This window comes from Aplosporella prunicola (genome assembly GCF_010093885.1).
Source record: "Aplosporella prunicola CBS 121167 unplaced genomic scaffold K452scaffold_18, whole genome shotgun sequence".
Taxonomy (NCBI): Eukaryota; Fungi; Ascomycota; class Dothideomycetes; order Botryosphaeriales; family Aplosporellaceae; genus Aplosporella; species Aplosporella prunicola.
This window is the reverse complement of record NW_022983546.1, coordinates 613111-633908: the sequence shown is the minus strand read 5'-3', so window position 1 is coordinate 633908 and position 20798 is coordinate 613111. Positions and strand designations below refer to the sequence as shown.

At 55.5% G+C, this 20798-nt stretch overlaps 9 protein-coding genes across 9 annotated transcripts in view; 7 read left to right on the top strand and 2 right to left on the bottom strand.

Moving 5' to 3' along the window:
* Window positions 1–472: 472 nt before the first annotated feature.
* Window positions 473–5914, top strand: K452DRAFT_299980 (uncharacterized protein; the record flags this gene model as incomplete). The annotated part of the gene is made up of 4 exons (XM_033542286.1): window positions 473–601; window positions 664–820; window positions 873–5841; window positions 5896–5914. 4 exons carry the CDS (start codon window positions 473–475, stop codon window positions 5912–5914), a joined length of 5274 nt encoding a protein of 1757 aa, XP_033395737.1.
* Window positions 5915–6777: 863 nt separating this feature from the next.
* On the top strand, window positions 6778–8232 carry K452DRAFT_274677 (uncharacterized protein). Its single transcript, XM_033539205.1, has 5 exons — window positions 6778–6809; window positions 6862–6957; window positions 7098–7229; window positions 7323–7367; window positions 7423–8232. Exons 1-5 carry the CDS (start codon window positions 6796–6798, stop codon window positions 8108–8110), a joined length of 975 nt encoding a protein of 324 aa, XP_033395736.1. The 5' UTR covers window positions 6778–6795; the 3' UTR covers window positions 8111–8232.
* A 445-nt stretch (window positions 8233–8677) lies between these two features.
* K452DRAFT_231284 (uncharacterized protein) lies at window positions 8678–8848 on the bottom strand (the record flags this gene model as incomplete). The annotated part of the gene is made up of 1 exon (XM_033537157.1): window positions 8678–8848. The coding sequence occupies one exon, from the start codon at window positions 8846–8848 to the stop codon at window positions 8678–8680; it is 171 nt and encodes a 56-aa protein (XP_033395735.1).
* A 627-nt stretch (window positions 8849–9475) lies between these two features.
* Window positions 9476–12024, bottom strand: K452DRAFT_231609 (uncharacterized protein; the record flags this gene model as incomplete). The annotated part of the gene is made up of 2 exons (XM_033537175.1): window positions 9476–11900; window positions 11951–12024. The coding sequence occupies 2 exons, from the start codon at window positions 12022–12024 to the stop codon at window positions 9476–9478; spliced, it is 2499 nt and encodes an 832-aa protein (XP_033395734.1).
* Window positions 12025–12407: 383 nt separating this feature from the next.
* On the top strand, window positions 12408–14139 carry K452DRAFT_274670 (uncharacterized protein). The gene is made up of 4 exons (XM_033539204.1): window positions 12408–12649; window positions 12704–12831; window positions 12886–13665; window positions 13724–14139. Exons 1-4 carry the CDS (start codon window positions 12529–12531, stop codon window positions 13940–13942), a joined length of 1248 nt encoding a protein of 415 aa, XP_033395733.1. The 5' UTR covers window positions 12408–12528; the 3' UTR covers window positions 13943–14139.
* A 372-nt stretch (window positions 14140–14511) lies between these two features.
* On the top strand, window positions 14512–15205 carry K452DRAFT_310370 (uncharacterized protein; the record flags this gene model as incomplete). Its single annotated transcript, XM_033543327.1, has 3 exons — window positions 14512–14618; window positions 14682–15011; window positions 15085–15205. 3 exons carry the CDS (start codon window positions 14512–14514, stop codon window positions 15203–15205), a joined length of 558 nt encoding a protein of 185 aa, XP_033395732.1.
* A 2138-nt stretch (window positions 15206–17343) lies between these two features.
* Window positions 17344–18218, top strand: K452DRAFT_59485 (uncharacterized protein). The gene has a single exon (XM_033546883.1). It carries the CDS (start codon window positions 17538–17540, stop codon window positions 17988–17990), a length of 453 nt encoding a protein of 150 aa, XP_033395731.1. The 5' UTR covers window positions 17344–17537; the 3' UTR covers window positions 17991–18218.
* A 964-nt stretch (window positions 18219–19182) lies between these two features.
* On the top strand, window positions 19183–20150 carry K452DRAFT_59487 (uncharacterized protein). The gene is made up of 3 exons (XM_033546884.1): window positions 19183–19455; window positions 19507–19947; window positions 20039–20150. The coding sequence occupies exons 1-2, from the start codon at window positions 19388–19390 to the stop codon at window positions 19850–19852; spliced, it is 414 nt and encodes a 137-aa protein (XP_033395730.1). The 5' UTR covers window positions 19183–19387; the 3' UTR covers window positions 19853–19947; window positions 20039–20150.
* Window positions 20151–20368: 218 nt separating this feature from the next.
* Window positions 20369–20798, top strand: part of K452DRAFT_289411 (carbohydrate esterase family 5 protein) — a 1454-nt gene continuing 1024 nt past the window's right edge. Inside the window, exon 1 of the mRNA XM_033540823.1 lies at window positions 20369–20615. Coding sequence (XP_033395729.1) covers window positions 20375–20615 — 241 coding nt within the window. The 5' untranslated portion in view covers window positions 20369–20374. The remainder of the gene's footprint in view (window positions 20616–20798) is intronic.

Genomic DNA, 20798 nt, shown 5'->3' with positions numbered 1-20798 from the left:
AGGTCCGCTCGCCTTTGAACTTGTAACGAAGGGGAGACCATCACCCAACCACCATCCACCCGCCGCACCCCCAACTCGGCCGCCCCGTCCATCAGCGCTCTGTCGACGCTCTGCTGCTCGCTGCCGTCGACATTGCCACGCCGACCACGCTTTGTCCGCGCTCCCGTCGCGTCGCCACAGCCGGTCGGTCGCATCAAAGGTCCGCAGGCCTTTCACGTTCGCCGCCGTGCGGCCAGCGCGCCCAGCGCCTCGATAGTCATCTGCGCATTTCCGGCGCCATCAAACGAGCGTTCGACAAGAGTCAAAAGAGGCGTCTTGGCCTGTGAGGAAGTGAAGTGAAGTGGGCATCTCGAGGAAGCTCTTCGGAGGCGACGCTGCCTGCGTGCTTGGCGTCATACCCTTCAGTTGGCCGACAGCACTACCAACACGTCGCCCTCTCCCGTTGCGATAGATCACAGTTAATACAATCAACATGGCGAACCTCCACTTCGCGGCGTCGAGCGCGCCGCTCAAAAGCATCCAAGAGATCCAGTTTGGCTTACTCGACCCGGCTGAGATTCAAGAGATGAGCGTCGCGCACATCATCTACCCCGAGACTATGGTTTGTGCTTACGCTTCTGCGCAATTCCAGGCAGAAGATAGCGCTAACTCAAAAATCCGCAGGACGAACAAAAGCAGCGTCCGCGTGAAGGTGGTCTAAACGACCCGAAGCTCGGCTCCATCGATCGTGCTTACTCGTGTGCCACTTGCGGTGAGAACATGCAAGAATGCCCAGGCCATTTTGGTCATATTGAACTGCACACGCCAGTGTTCCACGTTGGTAGGTCCATGTCGGCGATCGGCTTCAAGCCCTTTCACTGACTTGTATAAAGGTTTCATCAACAAGATTAAAAAGCTGCTTGAATGCGTATGTTTTAACTGCGGCAAGACTTTAGCAGATGAAAATGATCCAGGTTTTAAAGACGCCATGCGATTCCGGGATCCGAAGAAGCGCTTCGAGGCGATATGGAAGGCTACCAAGGGCAAAAAGAGAGAATGTGCGAACGATCCCGTTTCAGATGACTTCGATAAGGGAAAGAAACCGGGACATGGCGGATGTGGCAACAAAGTGCCTGAAATTCGCAGGGAGGGTCTGAAGTTGATGGGCACTTGGAAGCCATCCAAGTCTGAGGAAGAGGAAGAGGGTCGTCAGCCCGAGAAGCGCGCCATCAAGCCCCAGGAAGTCCTAAACATCTTTCGCCTTATCACCGACGAGGAACTGACAGTCCTGGGCTTGAACGTCAAGTTTGCCCGTCCCGAGTGGATGCTGCTCACGATGTTGCCCGTTCCTCCTCCACCTGTCCGTCCTAGTATCTCCGTCGATGGTACGGGTCAAGGCATGCGTGGTGAAGACGACCTGACCTACAAGCTGGCCGATATCATCCGTGCGAATGCTTCCATCAAGCGTTGCTACAGCGAAGGTGCTGCGCAGCATGTCATTGACGATTTCGAGACCCTCCTGCAATGGCACATTGCAACATACATGGACAATGACATTGCAGGCCAGCCACAAGCGCAGCAAAAGTCCGGTAGAGGCCTGAAGACCATTCGTGGCCGCCTAAAGGGCAAGGAGGGTCGTCTGCGTGGTAACCTCATGGGCAAGCGTGTCGATTTCTCGGCTCGTACTGTCATTACGGGTGACCCCAACCTGTCTTTGGACGAAGTCGGTGTTCCCCGCAGTATCGCTCGTACCTTGACGTACCCTGAAACCGTCACGCCGTACAACATCGCCAAGCTCCACCAGCTGGTCCGGAATGGCCCCAACGAGCATCCTGGCGCCAAGTACGTCATTCGCGACGACGGTCAACGTATTGACCTGAGGCATCACAAGCGCGCTGGGGAAATTACGCTACAGTACGGTTGGAAGGTTGAGAGGCATATTGTGAGCGGCGACTTCATCATCTTCAACCGTCAGCCATCGCTGCACAAGGAATCCATGATGGGTCACCGCGTCCGCGTCATGCCCTACTCGACTTTCCGATTGAACTTGTCAGTCACATCCCCTTACAACGCTGATTTCGACGGAGACGAGATGAATTTGCACGTCCCGCAAACTGAGGAAACTCGTGCGGAAATCATGCAGCTTTGCATGGTCCCGTTGAACATTGTTTCGCCGCAAAGGAACGGTCCTCTTATGGGTATCGTTCAGGATACTTTGTGCGGTGTCTACAAGATGTGTCGCCGGGACACTTTCATCACCAAAGACCAGGTCATGAACATCCTCATGTGGGTTCCCGACTGGGATGGCACGATTCCGACGCCGGCTATCCTCAAGCCTCGCCCTCGTTGGACAGGCAAGCAGATCGCTAGTTTGGCGCTCCCTGACGGCTTGAACCTGATTAGGTGGCCGAAGACACCGTCTCCGCTTACGGACGATGGTCTTTGCGTGCAGAACGGCGAGCTGCTTTTCGGACTTCTCAGCAAGAAGATCGTCGGTGCTAGCAGTGGTGGTGTCATCCACACAATTTACAACGAATACGGATGGGAGGCAGCTGTCAGTTTCTTTAACGGCACCCAGAGGATTGTGAACTACTGGCTGCTGCACAATGGTTTCAGTATCGGTATTGGTGACACGGTTCCGAACAAGGACACCACCGCCGCGATCGAGGCCGCTGTCCAGAAGCAAAAGCAAGAGGTCGTTGAGATCACAGACCAAGCAACAGCTGACAGGCTGGAGCCTATGCCTGGTATGACCAAGAGAGAAACGTTTGAGAGCATGGTTTCGGCGCGCTTGAACAAGGCTCGTGATGATGCTGGTGTCGCTACCGAAAAGAAGGTCAAGGATCTCAACAACGTCATTCAGATGGCCCGCTCAGGTTCTAAGGGTTCTACCATCAACTTGTCTCAGATGACAGCTGTCGTCGGTCAACAATCGGTCGAAGGCAAGCGTATTCCGTTCGGCTTCAAATACCGGACATTGCCTCATTTCTCCAAGGATGATTTCTCCTCCGAATCTAGAGGATTTGTCGAGAATTCCTACCTTCGCGGCTTGACTCCTTCCGAATTCTTCTTCCACGCTATGGCTGGTCGTGAGGGTCTGATTGATACGGCTGTCAAGACTGCCGAGACGGGTTACATCCAGCGTCGTCTCGTCAAGGCTCTTGAAGATGTCATGGCCAAATACGACGGTACCGTTCGCAATTCGCTTGGTGACATCGTACAGTTTGTGTACGGTGAAGACGGTCTGGACGGTGTCTACATCGAGCAGCAAAAGGTTGATTTCATGAACATCTCCGACGCCCAATTCGAGCGCAAGTTCGGTGTCAATGTCATGGACCCTTCCACGTCGTTGTCGAGCGACATTCTTGAGCAAGCTGACGAGATTGCTGGCGATATCGAGGTTCAGCGTCTCTTTGATGAGGAGTACGGCCAGCTACAGGAAGACCGCAAGATGTTGCGTGACTTGTCGGAAGAGACTGAGGATGACTTCCAGCTTCCGCTGAACATTGTGCGTATCATCGAAACGGCTCAAGCCAAGTTCCGAATCAAGCCCGGTTCACGCAGCGACTTGCATCCTGCGGATGTCATTCCCAGAGTTCGCGAAACGCTTGACAAACTGGTGGTTGTTCGCGGCACCGACCACCTCTCTAAGGAGGCACAGTACAACGCGACTATGCTCTTCAAGGCACAATTGCGCTCACGCCTGGCATTCAAGCGCCTTGTTAGGGAGTATTCTCTCAACAAGCTGGCATTTGAGAGCGTTCTCGGTGATTTGGAAAACCGCTTCCTCCGCGCTCTCGTCAGCCCTGGTGAGATGGTTGGTGTCTTGGCAGCACAGTCGATCGGTGAACCAGCCACCCAGATGACATTGAACACTTTCCACTTTGCTGGTGTCTCTTCGAAGAACGTCACGCTTGGTGTACCACGTCTCAAGGAGATTCTCAACGTCGCCAAGAACATCAAGACGCCTTCGATGAAGGTCTACATGAAGACGTCTATGGACATGTCAGACAAGGACAAGCAAGCTGCTGGTATGGCACTTCGCCAGCGTATCGAGCATACCACTCTGCGTTCTGTCACCGAGAGTGTTGGACTCTACTACGATCCTGATATCCAATCGACCGTCATCGAAGAAGACCAGGATCTGGTCGAATCTTACTTCATTATCCCCGAAGACAATATGGAGGACCCCGACATGCAATCGAGGTGGATGCTTCGCTTTGTTCTGAGCCGTCGCCGACTGCTGGACAGAGGTCTTACCGTCCCGGAAGTTGCTGCGGTGATCAAGCAAGAATACAAGTCCAACCTGGCTGTAATCTTCAGTGACAACAATGCCGAGTCTCTCGTCATTCGTGTCCGCTTGATCAACAGCGACCGCGATGCAGGAAAGGAAGATGAAGACCGATCCAAGAGCGATGCCGATGAGTTCTTGCTCAGGATGCTTGAGAGCAAGTTGCTCGACTTCTGCTCTTTGCGTGGTGTTGAGGGTGTCGAGCGTGCTTTCCTCAACCACCAGGCCAAGCGTGTCATCAAAGAGGATGGCTCCATGGTCAAGAGCACGGAGAAAGACGAATGCAAAGAGTGGTTCTTGGATACTACCGGAACAGCACTTGCCGCTACCCTTGCTGTGGATGGTGTTGATGCCAACCGCACCTACTCGAACAACTTCTTTGAGATTATCGAGACCTTCGGCATTGAAGCGACTCGGACAGCACTGCTCAAGGAGTTCACCCAAGTGTTGGCTTTCGATGGTTCGTACGTCAACCACCGTCACTTGGCCTTGCTCGTGGACGTCATGACAGCCCGCGGTTTGATTATGGCTGTCACCAGACATGGCATCAACCGTGCCGACACCGGTGCTTTGATGCGTTGCTCGTTCGAAGAGACGGTTGAGATTTTGCTCGATGCTGCCGCATGCGGTGAACTTGATGATTGCCGTGGTGTTTCCGAGAACATCATGCTCGGTCAACTGGCCCCGGCTGGTACCGGTGAGATGGAGATCATGGTTGACAAGAACATGCTCAACACTTGCGCTTCGGACAATGCTCGCTATGGTCTCATGCCTGGTCTCGCGGCTGCTCCGGGATACATCGACACGGGTGCCGCCACCCCGTACGACATTGGCTCACCCAGCCATGAGGGAGGCTTTGCAGGACCTGATTATGGCGCATCATTCTCGCCTATGGTCCAGGCAGGCGGAGACGACCATGGCCCAGCGTTCGATCCAATGCTCGGTGGTGGATTTAGCCCGTTCCCTGGCTCCCGGAGCCCTGGCTATGCTCCAACCAGCCCCTTTGGTGGCACCAGTCCAACTTCGCCCGGCTACTCCCCCACTTCGCCAGGATACTCTCCCACTTCGCCGGGCATGGCTCTTACCAGCCCGCGCTTTGGTGGTGCCTCGCCAGCCTTTTCGCCGACAAGCCCTGGCTATTCGCCGACGTCTCCTGGCTACTCCCCCACTTCGCCTGCTTATGCTGGCTTGTCACCTACCTCGCCCAGCTATTCTCCTACATCCCCCAGTTACTCGCCAACGTCGCCGACCTCTCCGGCTTACTCTCCGACGTCACCAAGCTACAGCCCGACATCGCCTAAGTACAGTCCAACATCTCCCGCCTACTCGCCCACCTCGCCGATGTACAGCCCGACGAGCCCGCAGTTTGGCGGCGGCGGTGGTAGCGACAGGAGAAGCCCTACCAGCCCGATGTCGTACAGCCCGACGTCTCCGGTGTACAGTCCGACGAGTCCTGCGCAGAACCAGTACAGCCCAACTAGCCCGAGGTTCTCGCCCACGAGCCCAGGTGCGGCGCCGTACAGTGCGAGCTCCCCCAAGTACAGCCCGACCAGTCCGAAATATAGCCCTACGTAAGCATCAGTGCGAATACAATGTTGAAGAATCTATACTGACTATGGACATAGCTCGCCTCGTCAGGATTAAGCTCACCTAGTCGATGTACCCTTCATTGGGCCCACATTAACAATCTCACTTCTCTTGTAACAACAGATTTCAGCGGCTGAACGCCACACAAAAACCGCTTCCTACATCTGCACCGCAAATACTGCGGACGGGAAGTCAGGCATGCGAATGTTTTTTTAGTTTTGGATTTCACGAGTTTCTTCAAAGGCCGTCGGTAATCACACTCTGGCGATGGTGTTGGGCGGCACTAGCGGCGTTTGTTAATTTCACCCCTTTCTTTTCTGCTCTTTTTTACGTTGCATGATGGCGTCGCCCAAATTCAGATTGTGGATTTGTGGGCTTTTGCGGCAGCCTTCGCTGCCTGGAAGGAGACAATCAAGGCCTTCGCGATGAGCGAGATACACGTGTGGGGAGGTGGGAGAGTCCAAATGAAGATTGAGGAAACTAACCTAGAGTTGAAAATGATGACGGATGGATGGCCACGTGACTCGGACTGTGCGAATAAGATTAGGTAGCTGATGGTCGCGCGTCATGCGTGTCAGCCATTTGCCAGGCAGAAAATGAGAAAACGACTATAGTCACCAATGGCTTGTCTTGCGTGGGGGTGATTCTGCGTGGTTTAATCAGGCTCGCTGATAAAAACTGAAGTACTAAGTTGTATGCTCCTGTTGAAACACCTTCCAAAAGGCTTTGTTAGAAAGGTATAGAGACTTGTATATTATAATTGTATTTGCCTTTCTGGCCGTGGAATATCGGCGTGCTGCCTTGCCACATTTGCTATATAAAGAGACGCGCCGGGTCTCGCAGCAGTGGGCTCCCGAAACGCAAAAAATTGACTCAGTGCACCGAACCATCAATCGCACGCAACAACTACAAGCGCGACCATTTCAACCAAAAACACCATGGCGAACTCAAAGTAAATATCTTTCCTTATAAAAGAACTGCTGGACATGGGCTGACCTGCATAGATACGAGTACGTCAAGGCTTTCGAGCGCTGCCAGCCAGATATCTTGCTGCCAAACACATGGATCGTCATTCGTCTGGACGGCCGCGGTTTTCATAAGTAGGGCTCTTTCCAGTCGATATGTCACGGTCGCTTTCTTTTCCTTTCTTTTGTCTTCAGAAAAAAAGAAAAATGTTTCATTCTTGTCCTTGCATCAAGTCGCGCCAAACTTTTCGTTTTGTCATGTCTGACGGCTGAAGGTTGACCGCGAAATATGAATTCGACAAGCCGAATGACCGCCGCGCCTTAGATCTCATGAACGCGGCGGCGGTGGGCGTCATGACTGAGCTGCCGGACCTGGTGCTTGCGTACGGTATCAGCGATGAGTACAGGTGCGTTATCTACGTTGTCTGAGCTGCGGGGGTGAAGACGTGGAGTAGCGGGAGAGCCAGTCACAGTCACAGCATCCTAACCAACGTAAACAGTTTCGTTTTTCACAAGGACTGCATGCTCTTCGAGCGGCGCGCAGCGTAAGCACTCTTCCCTCATTTCAGAAGCCCCCACACAACTCACACACGCTACCAGCAAGCTGATCACGACAATCGCGACGACATTCACGTCGTACTACATCCACCTCTGGGGGCAATACTTCGCAGGCACGGCGCTCACACCCCCAATGCCGAGCTTCGATGGCCGCGCCGTCATGTACCCCAGCGTGCAGAACCTGCGCGACTACATGAGCTGGCGGCAGGTCGACTGCCACATCAACAACCTGTACAACACGACGTTCTGGGCGCTGATCCAGCAAGGTGGGATGGACGGGACAGCGGCCGAGAAGCGGCTCATGGGCAGCGTGGCGGCGGATAAGCACGAGATTCTGTTCAAAGAGTTCAGCATCAACTACAATAACGAGCCCGAGATGTTCAAGAAGGGCACGGTGTTGTTCCGGGACTATGAGCTTGAAGACCCCGCGGCTAAGCCCGCTGCTGATCCGGAGCTAGATGCGTCGTCCCAGACGCAGCTTCCTGCTCGTGGCACCCCTGCGCCCAAGGGGAGCGGCACTTTGGATGCGTTGAGCGGTACGAATGCGCCGTTGAGTAAGACGCAGGCGGAGAAGGAGCGCAAGAAGCGGCAGAAGGCTAAGGTGGCGGTCGAGCATGTCGATGTTATTAGGGATGAGTTCTGGGAGCGGAGGCCCTGGATTCTGAGCGGTAGGACGGGGAGGTTAAAGCAGGAGACGAAGGATGGGGCTGAGAAGGCGCAGGCTGCGTGAGAGATGCAGGGGAGGCGTCTTAAAGAGCTTTTGAATCAAGGTTTTTTCACGGGGAACAAGATGTTAATTTAGTGATCTTTCATTCATGAGAAAGCTAGGAAAGTAGCATCATGCTGCTAACGGTTACGAAAGAGAGCAATGTCTGTGCTATTGTGAGCCAATCTTTGGTGCTTAAGTCAACCACCTCGTAACTACCATGTTGCTGAAAGACCAAGGTCGAGAACAATGTTCGTGACTTTGTGATACAGTTTTTGTGGCGTGTAGGCCAGCCACCATCCCGGAGCTTTGCAGTGAGCAATTTATAACCTCCAAGGTACGATTTCGCAAAGAGCAAATATCCGATAACGTGCTCCAACCGCGGCATGCATTTATATCCAACTTCGTGTCCTCATTGCCGGCGTCTCGTCAAAGTTATCCATCGTTGTACGTGTGCATGAAAGGTGCATGTGTGTGCGTAAAGGAAAGTGTACTTGTGTCAATGTAAGTCGTGTTTGTATGCGTAGTTGAATGTGTCCTTATAAACATGGAAACCGTACTTGCGCATGCGACAGGTGCTTCTGCGTGCGCCTAGTAGGGCCCTCCGCAGCGGGGGCATGGAGTGTTCATCCGCCATTCGCGGACAATGCGTTGGACGCCGAAGCACTGGTGCCGCGGGTCATTGCGGGCGAAGTGGCAGTACTTCACCCGGCGTGTGATGGCATGGCCGCAGGCCATGTGGATTTTTTCCCAGTCGCACATTTTGTGTGTGGTGGGGTTGTGTATAGTTGCTTGGTGGTAGTAGTGGATGGTGTTGGGCTTTCTGTAGAGTATTGAGTGAGGTATTTTGTGAGTTGTGGTGAACGGACAGTGGGGAGGAGAGGAGGGCGTTTATATACACAGAATATCTGCTTGGAATTGGTAAACCTGCTCATGGCGTGGCGATGTTAAACCTGAATACATCTTCAAAATCCCAGATAAGCTGTGAAGTGATCTTGCAGCCAAGATCATCAATGCAAACACAGCCCGATTGCCCAACATGTGCCAGCACAAAGGAATGACTCTTTGCCATGGACCTGGCTAGACAAACAGTCCACCAAACAAAGCCTCTCCAGTAACGACTAAACTTTGAAAAGGGGAATGGAATCTTGGTACAGCCTCAATGCAATTACCCAATCAAGCTTAACACATCCTTTCCACACCTTATTGATCTACAATTTTCAGCCAGCCAGCCAGTTTTCTACAGTCACGCTCTGCCACCTAACAGCGTGCCATAGTAAATCTATCACCCCCCTGCCGATCCAACGCCTGAACCAGATAACCAAACCAGCCGTAGCCAGCACCGCCCAATTAGTGATTAATACAAAACAAGAAAAAGCAAACCGATCTTCACTCCTCAGCCTCCTTCCCGCGGCCAGTCACGAGCCGACAGGCCCACGAGAACCACCCTTCCTTGCCCCTACACTCATCCTCCATAACCCTGACCATATCCTCCACGACCAAGATCTGGCGCTCGTACTCCGTGACCCCATCCTCCACGTCTTCCACTTTGCCCCTTAGTGCGTTCATTTCATACTCCAGCTTCGCGCCCAGCGTTTCGATATCCTTGATCGCCTCCTGCAGCATCGTGCGTTCCTGCGCGAGTATCTCCTGCGAGTCCTCCTCGAGCGCATGATACTCCTCCAAGCGGGGATAGTACATTTCCTCGAGCTCCTGCTGGTCGCGCTCAGCCATACCGTTGAGTTCCTGGACGAGGTCGATGCGCTCATCGACCCAGCCGCCGACAAGGTTACCTAGAAGCGCGAGACGGTCGCTGTTGCGCCGCGCCTCTTCCGCCAGCAGTTTTTGGTGCGCCATCTCTCTTTTCGGATCCAGGTTGCTCTCTGCCTCGTCCGAGTCCTCTTGCACGATGCTCTCCCATCGGAAGACGCTTTCCTCGGCTATGCTCAACGAGAGGTGTCGTGGCCAGCGGTCGTCGCTGCGTCGCTCGTTTGTCTGCCGCGCTACGTACGTCGAGAAACTGTTGGTGCGGTGCAGCTCCTCGCCCAGTGAGAACCTTTCGTTGCCTTCGAAGAGATCGTCGAGATCGATACCGCGGTAGACGGACCCGGCCATTGATCCCTCGGCCGTGGCTGTATGGGATAGGGCATTGGCAGTTGTCTCGCGGCTGAGCACCGCGCCTAGTTCTGGTTGTTCATCCCCTTCTGGCAGTTGCTGTTTGCTGGAGAAGAGTGTAGATTGTGAATCGAGAGGCGTTTGGGACAGGAGTTTCGCAAATTGCGGCTTGGGCTTTTTGGAATCCGCGGATGATAGTGCCTCTGCGCTTGGAATATCCATCGACTCGCGCGGCGAGATTACCGGCTCCGATGGTTTTTGCTCCTCCGCCGTAGTGGTCTTCTGGAGGTTTATATCGCTCCGATAGTGGGCGGAATCAGGCGTAATGTCGTGTTCGGCCTTTGACTGCTTATGTTGGTGACTTCGCCGCCCAACAGCGTCTTTGATTCGCCCTCCTAGTCCGCTACGGGCATCGCCAATCTTTCCTGTTGCTTTTTTGATTCGAGATTCTTGGCTCTCTTGCCCATACTTGTCTATCGAAGTCATGGTTTCCCTTTTGCGTAGTTTCTGTGCTTCCAGGTTCACCTCTTGTCCACGGCCGGCTGACGGTTCAGTGCCCTCTTCGTCCTTGCGCGTGGCCCACCTTGATTCGTCCGGAAGTCTGCTAAACATGTTTCCATGCTTTCGAGGCTTTCCGTACCAGAGCCATTTGGAGCGTTCGCCATGAACAAGATGGACAAACCTTTCAATGTCCGCTGTCTCGACTTCAGCTATGCCTGCCTTTTCCCTACCGCCGACCATGTCCATCACCATCTCTCCACCTTTTCCGCTGAGCTCTGCAACGGTTGACTTCACTGCCCGTGGCACTGTCCATCCTTCTCCACTGGCAGCCTTAGCGGTGGCCTGATGCAGTTTGGAAAACGTCTTCCTATCCAATCTACGAGTTTTCTGCAATTTTTGGGATTTTTGGAAGTAAGCTATGCCTCGTTTGGTACACTCGACATCAAAGACATCTTTGGCAACTGGCGCACCGTATGCATTGAGGCGGTTACGCGCCCCCATGAGCATGCCAAGCAGAGCAGATACGGTCGTGGGTCCTAAGATGCCATCATGCGGCTCGATGTTGTAATACTCATTCCCAATGTCAAGCCACCAGTCGTTGACAGCCTTTTCTGTGAAATCGCACAGCAGACCGTCCGCATACTCTGGTTCAAGTTTTCCAAACAGGACCAGAGCCACTTGACACAGCTTGACGAGTTCAACCACGGCACTGGCAAGGGGAATCTTCTCGCTCGTTCGATAGAGCTGATGGAATTTTGCCTCTGTAGCGCTACTGGGAGGGGCCAGGGTGATTCCAACGCGCCCGGAACAACCCAGTCTCTTCAGATTTTCATTCACGAAAAATGACTCCCGAGATCTCCTTACATCTCCGTCTGGAACCGGTATGACCGTCAACGAAGAGGGGAAGGCGCTGAGGTTGGTGATCATCAGCGTCCCTAGCGGCGTCTCCCTTGCGCGCGCATGGTATTGACTGAGTGCCTTGAAGTATACGCGGAGGCGAAGCGACCAAGATTCCTCGTCTGTGGGGACGCTGAGCACGCCGGCGACGACCTTATGAGACGGATCGCCGGTGTAGGTGGTAATGACAAAGGTCGGATGTGATCTGGCGCAGGCCCACTGCTCGACAATGTAGATTTCGTAGCCTTCGAGGATGCGACGGCGGTCGAGTACGACAGTCGAGGGGTCTTCTTCCAGGTACCTGTGACAAGCGTCAGCGCCCAGTCACAGACTAGCTGTCGTCCTACACACCTGAAGGCGACACTGTCAGTCAGGACAAAGCGCTGGTGGCTCGCCTCGTCGGGGCTCCGGTGTAGCTCAGACATGCGGCGAGAGTCGATGTTGTCGCGGCGCTTGTCCATCGAGACACGGCCCTCGGAGCCGGTATGGTCAGCGTCCTGGTCCATCGAGGGGTCTTGGGCCATGTTGCGGTTGCGGGAAGGCGTGTGTTACGTGTTGGGGAAGGCGAGTGGAGGGGGCGCGCTCCTCGGGTCCATTCTGACTGAGCGCGTGGCCAGCGCTGGGAATTATAAACGAAGGAGGTCGCGAGGACGATCGGCCTGGCTGGTGTGAGATGGCTTGTCGCGGATCGATGCGATCTCCCCCTACCGCGGCTCTTCCGCCCGTCACCCGTCCTCCCCCGCAGCTTCTCCGAGAACGTCACTCGACCGGGCGCCCCGGTCACAAGCTCGCGCTCGTCAACACCGCCCGTTGTCGCAGCGCGGATCATGGCAACGTCCCATGTGACGCCTCCTTCGACCCTCGCCATCCACCTCTCGCTCGCCTCTTGCTGCGGTACCTAGCCGTCAACCCCCCCAAAATCCCACGCCATGGACTCGTTAAAGATTGAACACGAGAAGCTCGAGAAGAGGGGCAACCTCAGCAAAAGCATCAACGATGTCCAGAAGACGATCGATCTGCTCACAAAGGCCCGCGAGGCCGTGGCTGCCGGTAGGCTTGAGCGCATCGCCCTGCTTGTCGCCGATCCACTGACTTGATGTCCAGATCCCACCTCAGCACAGATGACGCTGGCCAAGCTCCAAACCCCTATGAAGCACTCCTTCGATAAGGTCAACGAAGATCTCAAAGAAGTCCACCAAGCCCTCGGGAAATATGGCAAGGCGCTGGACAAGGTGCGCCCCTCCTGCTCCGACCCTGGGTGCTACGAAAGCTGATTTCTTCTCCAGAAATTTAAAGACAAGCCTCTCCCGGCCGCCGAGAACGATGCCCTCTCCGCACACCCGGCCCTGGTCAACCGTGCCATCGCCATGCATCTGCTCCGCGAGGGCCAGTTCGGCGTGGCCGCAAGATTTATCGAAGAAGCCAAAGCGCATCCGCCACATACCGAATCGACGACCACCACGCTCGATCCATACACCGGCCAGCAACCGGACAACGCATTCACAAACGGCACAATGGATAGCGGGGCCTTGCAGCAGCAGTTTGCTGAGATGTACCACATACTTCATGAGATGAAACAGCAGCAAAACCTGAGGCCGGCAATAGAATGGAGTAGGCAACACAGTGCATTGCTTGAGGCACGTGGTAGCAACTTGGAGTTTGAGCTCTGCAGGCTGCAATATGTTTGCCTTTTCATGGGACACCAGCTAGATGGAAGTGTCGCAGCATCGGAACAAGGACCGTTGCGAGCATGGGCATACGCACGGAGCGAGTTTGGTGCCTTCCAGCAGAGATACACGAAGGAGATCCAGCAGCTCGTTGGAGCAATGGCCTTCTACCAGAACATGGGCGATTCGCCTTACAGCAGCACCTTCTACAACAAGACGGCGTTTGAAGAAGTGGCAAACTCATTCACTAGAGAGTTTTGCTCGCTGCTTGGCTTGTCCGCAGACTCGCCGCTTTATATTGCGGCTACAGCAGGCGCCATCGCACTTCCCACCCTGCTCAAGCTTCAAACCATTATGAAAGAAAAGAGGACGGAGTGGACGACACAAAACGAGCTTCCTGTAAGTGAGATCCAGGACACCTTAACAACACCGAAGATGCAATATTTAACAACAGCAGGTCGAAATTCCCCTTCCACCCTCATACCATTTCCACTCCATCTTCGTCTGCCCGGTGTCCAAGGAACAGGGCACCGACCAAAACCCGCCGATGATGATGCCGTGCGGGCATGTCATTGCAAAGGAGTCTCTGGAGCGGATCAGCAAGGGCGCGAGGTTCAAGTGCCCTTATTGTCCGGGCGAGAGCCACCCGAGAGACGCAAAGAAAGTGTTGCTATAAGAGTAACGTTATCAGACTTGTTGTGGCGTAGCTTTGCATTTCCTGGCGTTTTTGGTGCACGGCGGGGAATTTCGATTGGCAAAGCGCGTCTCACGACGTGGAACGGGGTCTACGATCAGCACGGCGCTTTTGGAAGGTCATTTGGACATCGTATTTCTCGGCTAGGATACGCAATCTTGCATGATAAGTGGATGATGAGAGTGAAGCCAAACGATGAGTGTTTGCCATGTCCAGTGCTGAAACCAGAAGCAATTACCGGGAAGCCCCCAGATCAAGATCGGAGATGATCCACTTGCCACTGTCGCGAGAACGCGTGCTGGACGCGACGCGCCCTGGCCGCACTGGCCAATGGCTGACCGCCTTGGTTGTCCCGGCAGTCAGGCTCTTTGTAAACACAAAGCCCTTTCTTAGCGCCGCACCCAACCAACTTGTCCTGTCTTTTTCCGCACTCGACCCTTCCCCATCATCCTTCTCTTCATCAAGCTTACATATTCTTTGAGTGCTCTCGGTACATAACAAGCACCTCCTACCCCCCATCGTACCCGTTCAGCCCAGCGCCAGTTGCGACAATGGACTCCGCCATCAACCCCACGAGCGGCATCACCGACGCCATCCCCGAGGCCAACAAGCCCTCGGCGCCAGCCATGCCTGCGAACACTGGCAACGTCACCAAGCGGTAAGTAGCTTTCCGGACGAGGCAACCCGCAAGGAAGGCAGCAGCGACTCACGCCACGAACAGACTGCAGACGGAGCTGATGACGCTGATGATGTCGCCGTCGCCGGGCGTGTCAGCGTTCCCCAACGAATCCAACTTCCTCGAGTGGACAGGCACGATCGAGGGGCCCGAGGGCACGCCGTACGCGGGGCTGAGCCTCAAGCTGTCGTTCTCGTTCCCGGCCAACTACCCGTACGCGCCGCCGACGGTGCTGTTCAAGACGCCCATCTACCACCCCAACATCGACTTCTCGGGACGCATCTGCCTCGACATCCTCAAGGAGAAGTGGAGCGCCATCTACAACGTGCAGACAGTGCTGCTGAGCCTGCAGAGCCTGCTGGGCGAGCCGAACAAGTAAGCCTGCCCTTTTGGAGCTTGATGCGGATGTGTGTGAGTGTGTGAGTCAGAGGCTGACGAAACTAAACAGCGCGAGCCCGCTCAATGGCCAGGCCGCCGAGCTCTGGGATAAGGACTTTGAGGAGTTCAAGCGCCTTGTCCTCGCGCGCCACCGCGACCTGACGGACGAGGAGCTCAACGGCTCGGCTTGATCGTCTACGTTCCATACGCGCTCCTTCTCACGACTTGGCTGCTGTTTCTTCTCTGCGGGTGTTAGACGGGGTGGTGGGTGCACTTTCATCAGGATTCTTTTTCTTTGGGGTCTGTCTGTCCGTCTGTCCGTCTCGCGACGATGGCAGGTCTAGAAAGACAGACACTGGCGCAGGTGTCTCCGCTTCTAGGTTTTTATTGCTGCTGCTGATGCAGCTGGAACGCCGCGCGCGGCTTGGGTTCACTCTGCATGGCGAAGGTTGTATACGGGGGTGGGCGGTGCATGCTTTTTTCATGTTGCTTAAACGACAGGCAGCCAATACACACGGATCCTCTGCCGCAGAACCGTCCCAATCTTGCGTGTCCTGCCCGTCTTGTCCGTCCAAAAGCAGCTGTGCTGGCAGCACCGCTGCCCGCAGACAAATAGAAAGACGCTTTGCAGCCCAACACAACACAACAGCCACCCCGACCCACGGCTCTACCTACATAGGCACCTAGGTTCCTACCATACCGTACCTACCGTGCATACCGACCTACCGTACCTATATAAGTACTTAGGTAAAACCACCCCTCTCGCCAACCCACCGATCTGGACCCCGCCGCCGCCCGCGCCTGCTGGCGCTTAAGTAACTCCCGCGTCAAAGCGGCCGCTCCCGGTGCCCCCCGCTGCGCCCGCTCCGTCGCGCTGAGTGTGCTGTGCTGCCCCGCTGGACTTTTGCGGCGTTGCTGCGTCGTTAGTGGTGCTTGTGGCAGCAGCAACGTGGCGTGGCGTGGCGTGTGGGGTGGATGAAAGCCGAAGCAGCTTCCGGACGGGAGGTTGAGCTTATCTAGTCTAGGTACGTAGATGGGTTGGGAGCTGGTTTGGGATGTTGACTTTGACTACCGTACCTATTTACTCCTAGGTAGTGCGGCGAGCGGGTTTGGGTTTGGTTTGGTGGTTATGGGTTTTATTTGTTTAATTAATTAATCAATTTTTTTTTTTTTTTTTTTTTTTACTATCTTCATTTTTCTCGGTTTTCTTTTCCCTAAGATACTGACGTGGGGGTTCTAAGGTACGGACTAAATTGCTTGCATCGGCTGCGCACGCGAGACAAGAGTGGTTGCTGCGTGTGCTGTTTCCTGCTTCTTGCTTTTTGTTGCTTGTTTATTTGCTTCTATCTCGCTTCCTGAATCCTGCCTCCGTTGTGGGTTTTGCTTTTGTAGGTGTACGTACGAATGTACGGAGTATGTTCCTATATATATATGTACCCCGACCAGCCGCGGGGATTGTAGATTGAGTGCGTGCGTGCGTAAGTGATATGGAGACGGGAGGGCCGCTTCCCCGCGTATTGCGTATTGCGTAGATGTGCACGCGTCGTCATTCCATGTCGTTCTTTAGGTAGGTCAACCGCTCCTCGGGCAGCGCCAGTGCGCTTCCGTCCTGATCGGTCTAGGTATCATCGCCCGTCGCCACGGTAGGTACTCGTACATGCGTATGTCCACTAGTTAAGGTACCTACGTAGGCCGTCTTGTCATCGGATGTCATCTGTCGTCTGTCGTCTGCGTACCTCTAGCACGGCACCTACCTAGGCACGCAACCACGTCCGCAGCAGCAGCGGCAGCGGCAAAAGATACAGATCCGGCAACCTTAGGTATTACCTTACGTACCTAGGTAGGCAGAGTGCCTAGGTACAGTACTCCCGCTCCCCGCTAACCCCGGCTTCACGCAGGCGATCAGGCATCAGGCAATCAGGCAATCAGCCAGCCAGGCCCCCCTCCCTTCCTGCTCACTCGCCGCGGCGCAGCGCAGTGGTGCGAAGCAGGCAGTAATTGGTGGTCTGGATGGATATGGCACACACACACGCGCGCTAGGTGCTGTCTTACTTTTTCCTTTCTTTCCTTTCTTTCCTTTCTTTCCTTTCTTTCCTTTCTTTCCTTTCTTTTTCTTTGCTTTTGCCTTATACATACGTACGTACGCCCCATCCCGTCCTGTCCCGTCCCGTACCGTCCCGTACCGTGCCACGCGCACGCGGCAGCGGCTAGGCGCATGAACGACAATGACAATGACAGGGACAGGGTTCTGTGAATTAGGTTAGGTAAGCTAAGTCGAGTCGGGTCGAGTTGACTCGAGCATTGCATGCCCGAGGCAGGACAGGACAGGACCCTTTTCGTTGCGTGCCCGCTGCGTCGTGCCGTGCCGTCCCGTGTGGCGCATCGGCGATTGCATTCCTCTGCGTGCGCGGGGAGAGAGGGGTGGAGTATCCGTAATCCGTAGATAGATAGGTACTTTACCTTGGGTACGTAGCCGGACGAGCGGGGACGCGGGCGCGGGCGCGGGGGAGCCGGGCTTGCCCGATGGGTAGGTATGTGAGCAGGCGTGTGTGTGTGTGGAAGCGGATACAACGGCCGTGTTTGGGTTTGGATTTGGGTTTGAGTTTGAGTTCGGGGTGTAGGTGTGTGTGCCTGCGTGCGCGTGTGCCAGAGCCTGCCTCTGCCCCTGTGCCTGGCAAGAGGTTTGCTTGTTTGCTCATTCGCTTGCACCGAAGCGTGTGCCGCAGTCGCATCTGTCAGCTGCTTCTAGCATTTTCTTACCAACCTACCTACCAACCCACTTACCTGCCTATGACAGCTCGCTCGCCTCTTCTCTGTGGCGACTGGCGTGGCGACTGGCAACCACAGGCAAAAGGCAACATGCAACAGGTAGGTAGGCAAGCAGTCCATGCCCCCTTAGCAGCGGCACGCCGTACGTCGCTGTCTCGGAGCGCGGAGCACGAGGCGTGCCTACCCACCCACCTAGTGATCCAGTGATCCAGTGACCACCCTTCCAGGTAAGCATGGCACGGCAGCGTCGCATAACTACCTAAGGCACCTAGGTAGGTAGGTAAGTAGGCACCTAGGTTGCGTGCTGGCCGATGGCCGATGGACGGGTACCTAGGCGAGCCAGCGGGTGGTCCTGTAATACACAGACAACTGCTTGCTCGCTGCTTGCGTGTGTTTGGGTGCGTGGCAATAGAGAAGTCCTACCTACTTATGTTATGTATGTACGAGTTACTCGGTCCCTACCTACCTAGGTAGGTCTGCTGGCTGGCTGGTAAGTAAGTATGGATCATGAGCGTTGGATGGAGAGGTAGAGAGCGGAGTCGACAGACCCCACCGCCGCAAACGCTGATTGGACAGCCCACGACGCACGCAACAACGCAGGGCAACAGGCGTGAGTGAGTGCGCACGCAAGCACGCACACACGCACACGAAAGGAAGTCGTGCATGACGTATTGTACGCGAGCACAACCGCGCTCCCTCGATTTATCCCGTCGTGCCCGTCCCGATGGCTTTCGCGCTCTAACAGCAGACCTTCCCCCCTCGTGCGCCTCTCCTTCGCTCAGCAAACCAAACCACGCCATACGTAAGCACCAGCGCCGCCACCGGCCCCCACGCTTACACACATACTACATACTACATACCTCTGGCGCGCGAGACGGAAGGCCCAAGGCCAGAGCCAGAGCCAGAGCATGGAGGGCTGGAAGTCAGGCCAGGAGCGCGCTGGGGCAACTCAAGGCAACCCAACTCAAGGCCGCATCAAGGCCCGGCACGCGCAATCCGCAGCAGCCGGGCATGGACTCCTGTCGAGTCACGTCGTGTCGAGTCGTCGTGATTCATTCATTCGATTCGGCTCGACGAATTGTATTGTATTTTCGAACAAACAAACGCTCAAGCGATTCCCTGCGGTTCACGACCCCCGGCTCGCCCGGCTGCCCGCCTTATTGTTGCTTTTACCCCGCTTTGCCCGCTAACTAGCTAGGTATTGTACTAACTGCTGCCTAGGTAGGAGGTGCCAGGGTGCGGCTTTTAGCGAGGGTGGCCGGGCTGGAGGGCCGTGGGGCCGAGTTGTGACTACATTGGAAGGGCCTGTTTGTGGGTGGGTGGCGCGCTTGCTTGCTTGCTGGATGGGGTGTGTGTGTGCGGGTGGGCGGGTGAATGCAAGGGATGTGGCTAGGTAGGTAGTGGATACTTAGGGAAAGGAGAGGCGTGATGGATAGAGTGAGCTGGGATGGGATCCATTGGGACAAAAAGCCCGGGAGCGCAAGAGCGCGGGCCGCTCGCCGTGCTGCCGCTGCCGCTGCCGCTGCCGCCGTGGTGGTTCGGGTGTGGCGCGGGGGAGGGTGTGCGCGGGCGGTGGGCGTGAGAAGTAGATAAGGCGGAGGGAGATGGAAGGAGGAAGGACTGAAGGAAGGAAGGAACCTCGCTGGAGGGCGGCCCCAGCCAAGCCATCTAGGTCCTGATACGAGAAGCCGTTAGTTAGTTGGGTGCTGATGGGTGAGCATAGGTTTCTGCACAGCCTGGAGAAGAGAAAGAAAGCTTCATGGTTCATGGATGACTGCTTTGCGCCTTCCCCTCTCACACACCCCTTGTCACCCGCCCACTCCCGCACTCCCCTCGTGGCCGTTCCTGCGTGCCAGCTACCTACCTATCGCATCGTTCGTATCGCATCGCAGCCAGCACCACCGCAAACCCACCACTCACGCCACGCGCTCCTCCCCCTTAATACCGCGACGGGGCGCGCAGGCCACCTGCCCGAGCAGGCAAGTCCTCTAAGCGCCGCCGATGCCTCCACCGCTCTGCTGCGAGCGTTCCTTGCTTGCGCGCGAAAGAGCGTGTGGGTGGGTGGGTAGGTTGGTAGTTTGGTGGTGGGAGAGAGAGAGAGCGCGCGAGAAGTGGGAGGACGGAGGGGCAGAGCAGCGTCTATGGCTCTGTCCCCGGCATCTAGGTACATTCAGTACAGTACTCCGTTCATACAGCACTCCGTCCAAGCCTCGGCACGCGCCTAATTCCCGAGGTTCGCTGCGCTGCTGCACCAGCTCTCTCCAAGATCCCAGCCTAGTTGGCCTACGCGACCGAGGCGCAACTTCCGTTGACGAGGAAGCTCCGCGCTTGGGGAGATTAAAACTACTGTTAAGTGTAGGTATGGTGCGGATGGTGCGGGCTGGGCGCGCTGCTGTGGGATAGTATATATATGCGTGTATGGATGTGTGCTGGATGGAAGAAGAGTGTGTGTTTTCTATTGTAGACTTCGACCAGAAGATCTACTCCTATTCCTCCTCCTCCGCCTCTGCCTCTTCTCTCCGTTGCCGTTGCTCGTTGCTGCCGCTACTACTACTACTACCACCACCGCCATCATGGTGTTTTTCCGGGGCATGCCGCTGCTGCTTCCCCTGCTCGATCTCTTCGCCGCCGCCCCGCTCTCCGTCCATGCCCGTCCGACGGACCTGCATACCCGGCAGACGAGCTGGTCCGGCGACTGTCTCCCCGTGCATGTCATGATTGGGCGTGGCACGACGCAGGAGTACCCGGGCTCGCTGTTGTCGTTGGCGGATCTGATCATACAAAACAACAAAGACGGAGCCGACTACGAGGACATTGTTTATCCGGCTACGTGTGAGTGCTCATCTCGCCATTGACGTGTTGTTTGTTTGCCTCCGTTGCGGCACCCGTTCCCACAAGCGGCGAAGCGTCTTCAGTGACGCGAGAAAATGTGCTGGTCTTTTTTTACCCCTTGGGGCTGTGGAACTGAAAAGGAAATGGCCACCAAAGGGGGCAGACGACTTTTTTTTTTTTTTT

Bases quoted from the DNA above. Each gene is read 5' to 3' on its own strand.
- K452DRAFT_59485 (XM_033546883.1), top strand. From the start codon at position 17,538: ATGGGTAGGTATGTGAGCAGGCGTGTGTGTGTGTGGAAGCGGATACAA.
- K452DRAFT_59487 (XM_033546884.1), top strand. From the start codon at position 19,388: ATGGAAGGAGGAAGGACTGAAGGAAGGAAGGAACCTCGCTGGAGGGCG. The intron at 19,456-19,506 runs GTCCTGATACGA...GGGTGAGCATAG, and splicing joins GCCCCAGCCAAGCCATCTAG to GTTTCTGCACAGCCTGGAGA.
- K452DRAFT_274677 (XM_033539205.1), top strand. The intron at 6,958-7,097 runs GTAGGGCTCTTT...TGACGGCTGAAG, and splicing joins GACGGCCGCGGTTTTCATAA to GTTGACCGCGAAATATGAAT. The intron at 7,230-7,322 runs GTGCGTTATCTA...CAACGTAAACAG, and splicing joins GGTATCAGCGATGAGTACAG to TTTCGTTTTTCACAAGGACT.
- K452DRAFT_274670 (XM_033539204.1), top strand. From the start codon at position 12,529: ATGGACTCGTTAAAGATTGAACACGAGAAGCTCGAGAAGAGGGGCAAC. The intron at 12,650-12,703 runs GTAGGCTTGAGC...CTTGATGTCCAG, and splicing joins CCGCGAGGCCGTGGCTGCCG to ATCCCACCTCAGCACAGATG. The intron at 13,666-13,723 runs GTAAGTGAGATC...TAACAACAGCAG, and splicing joins CGACACAAAACGAGCTTCCT to GTCGAAATTCCCCTTCCACC.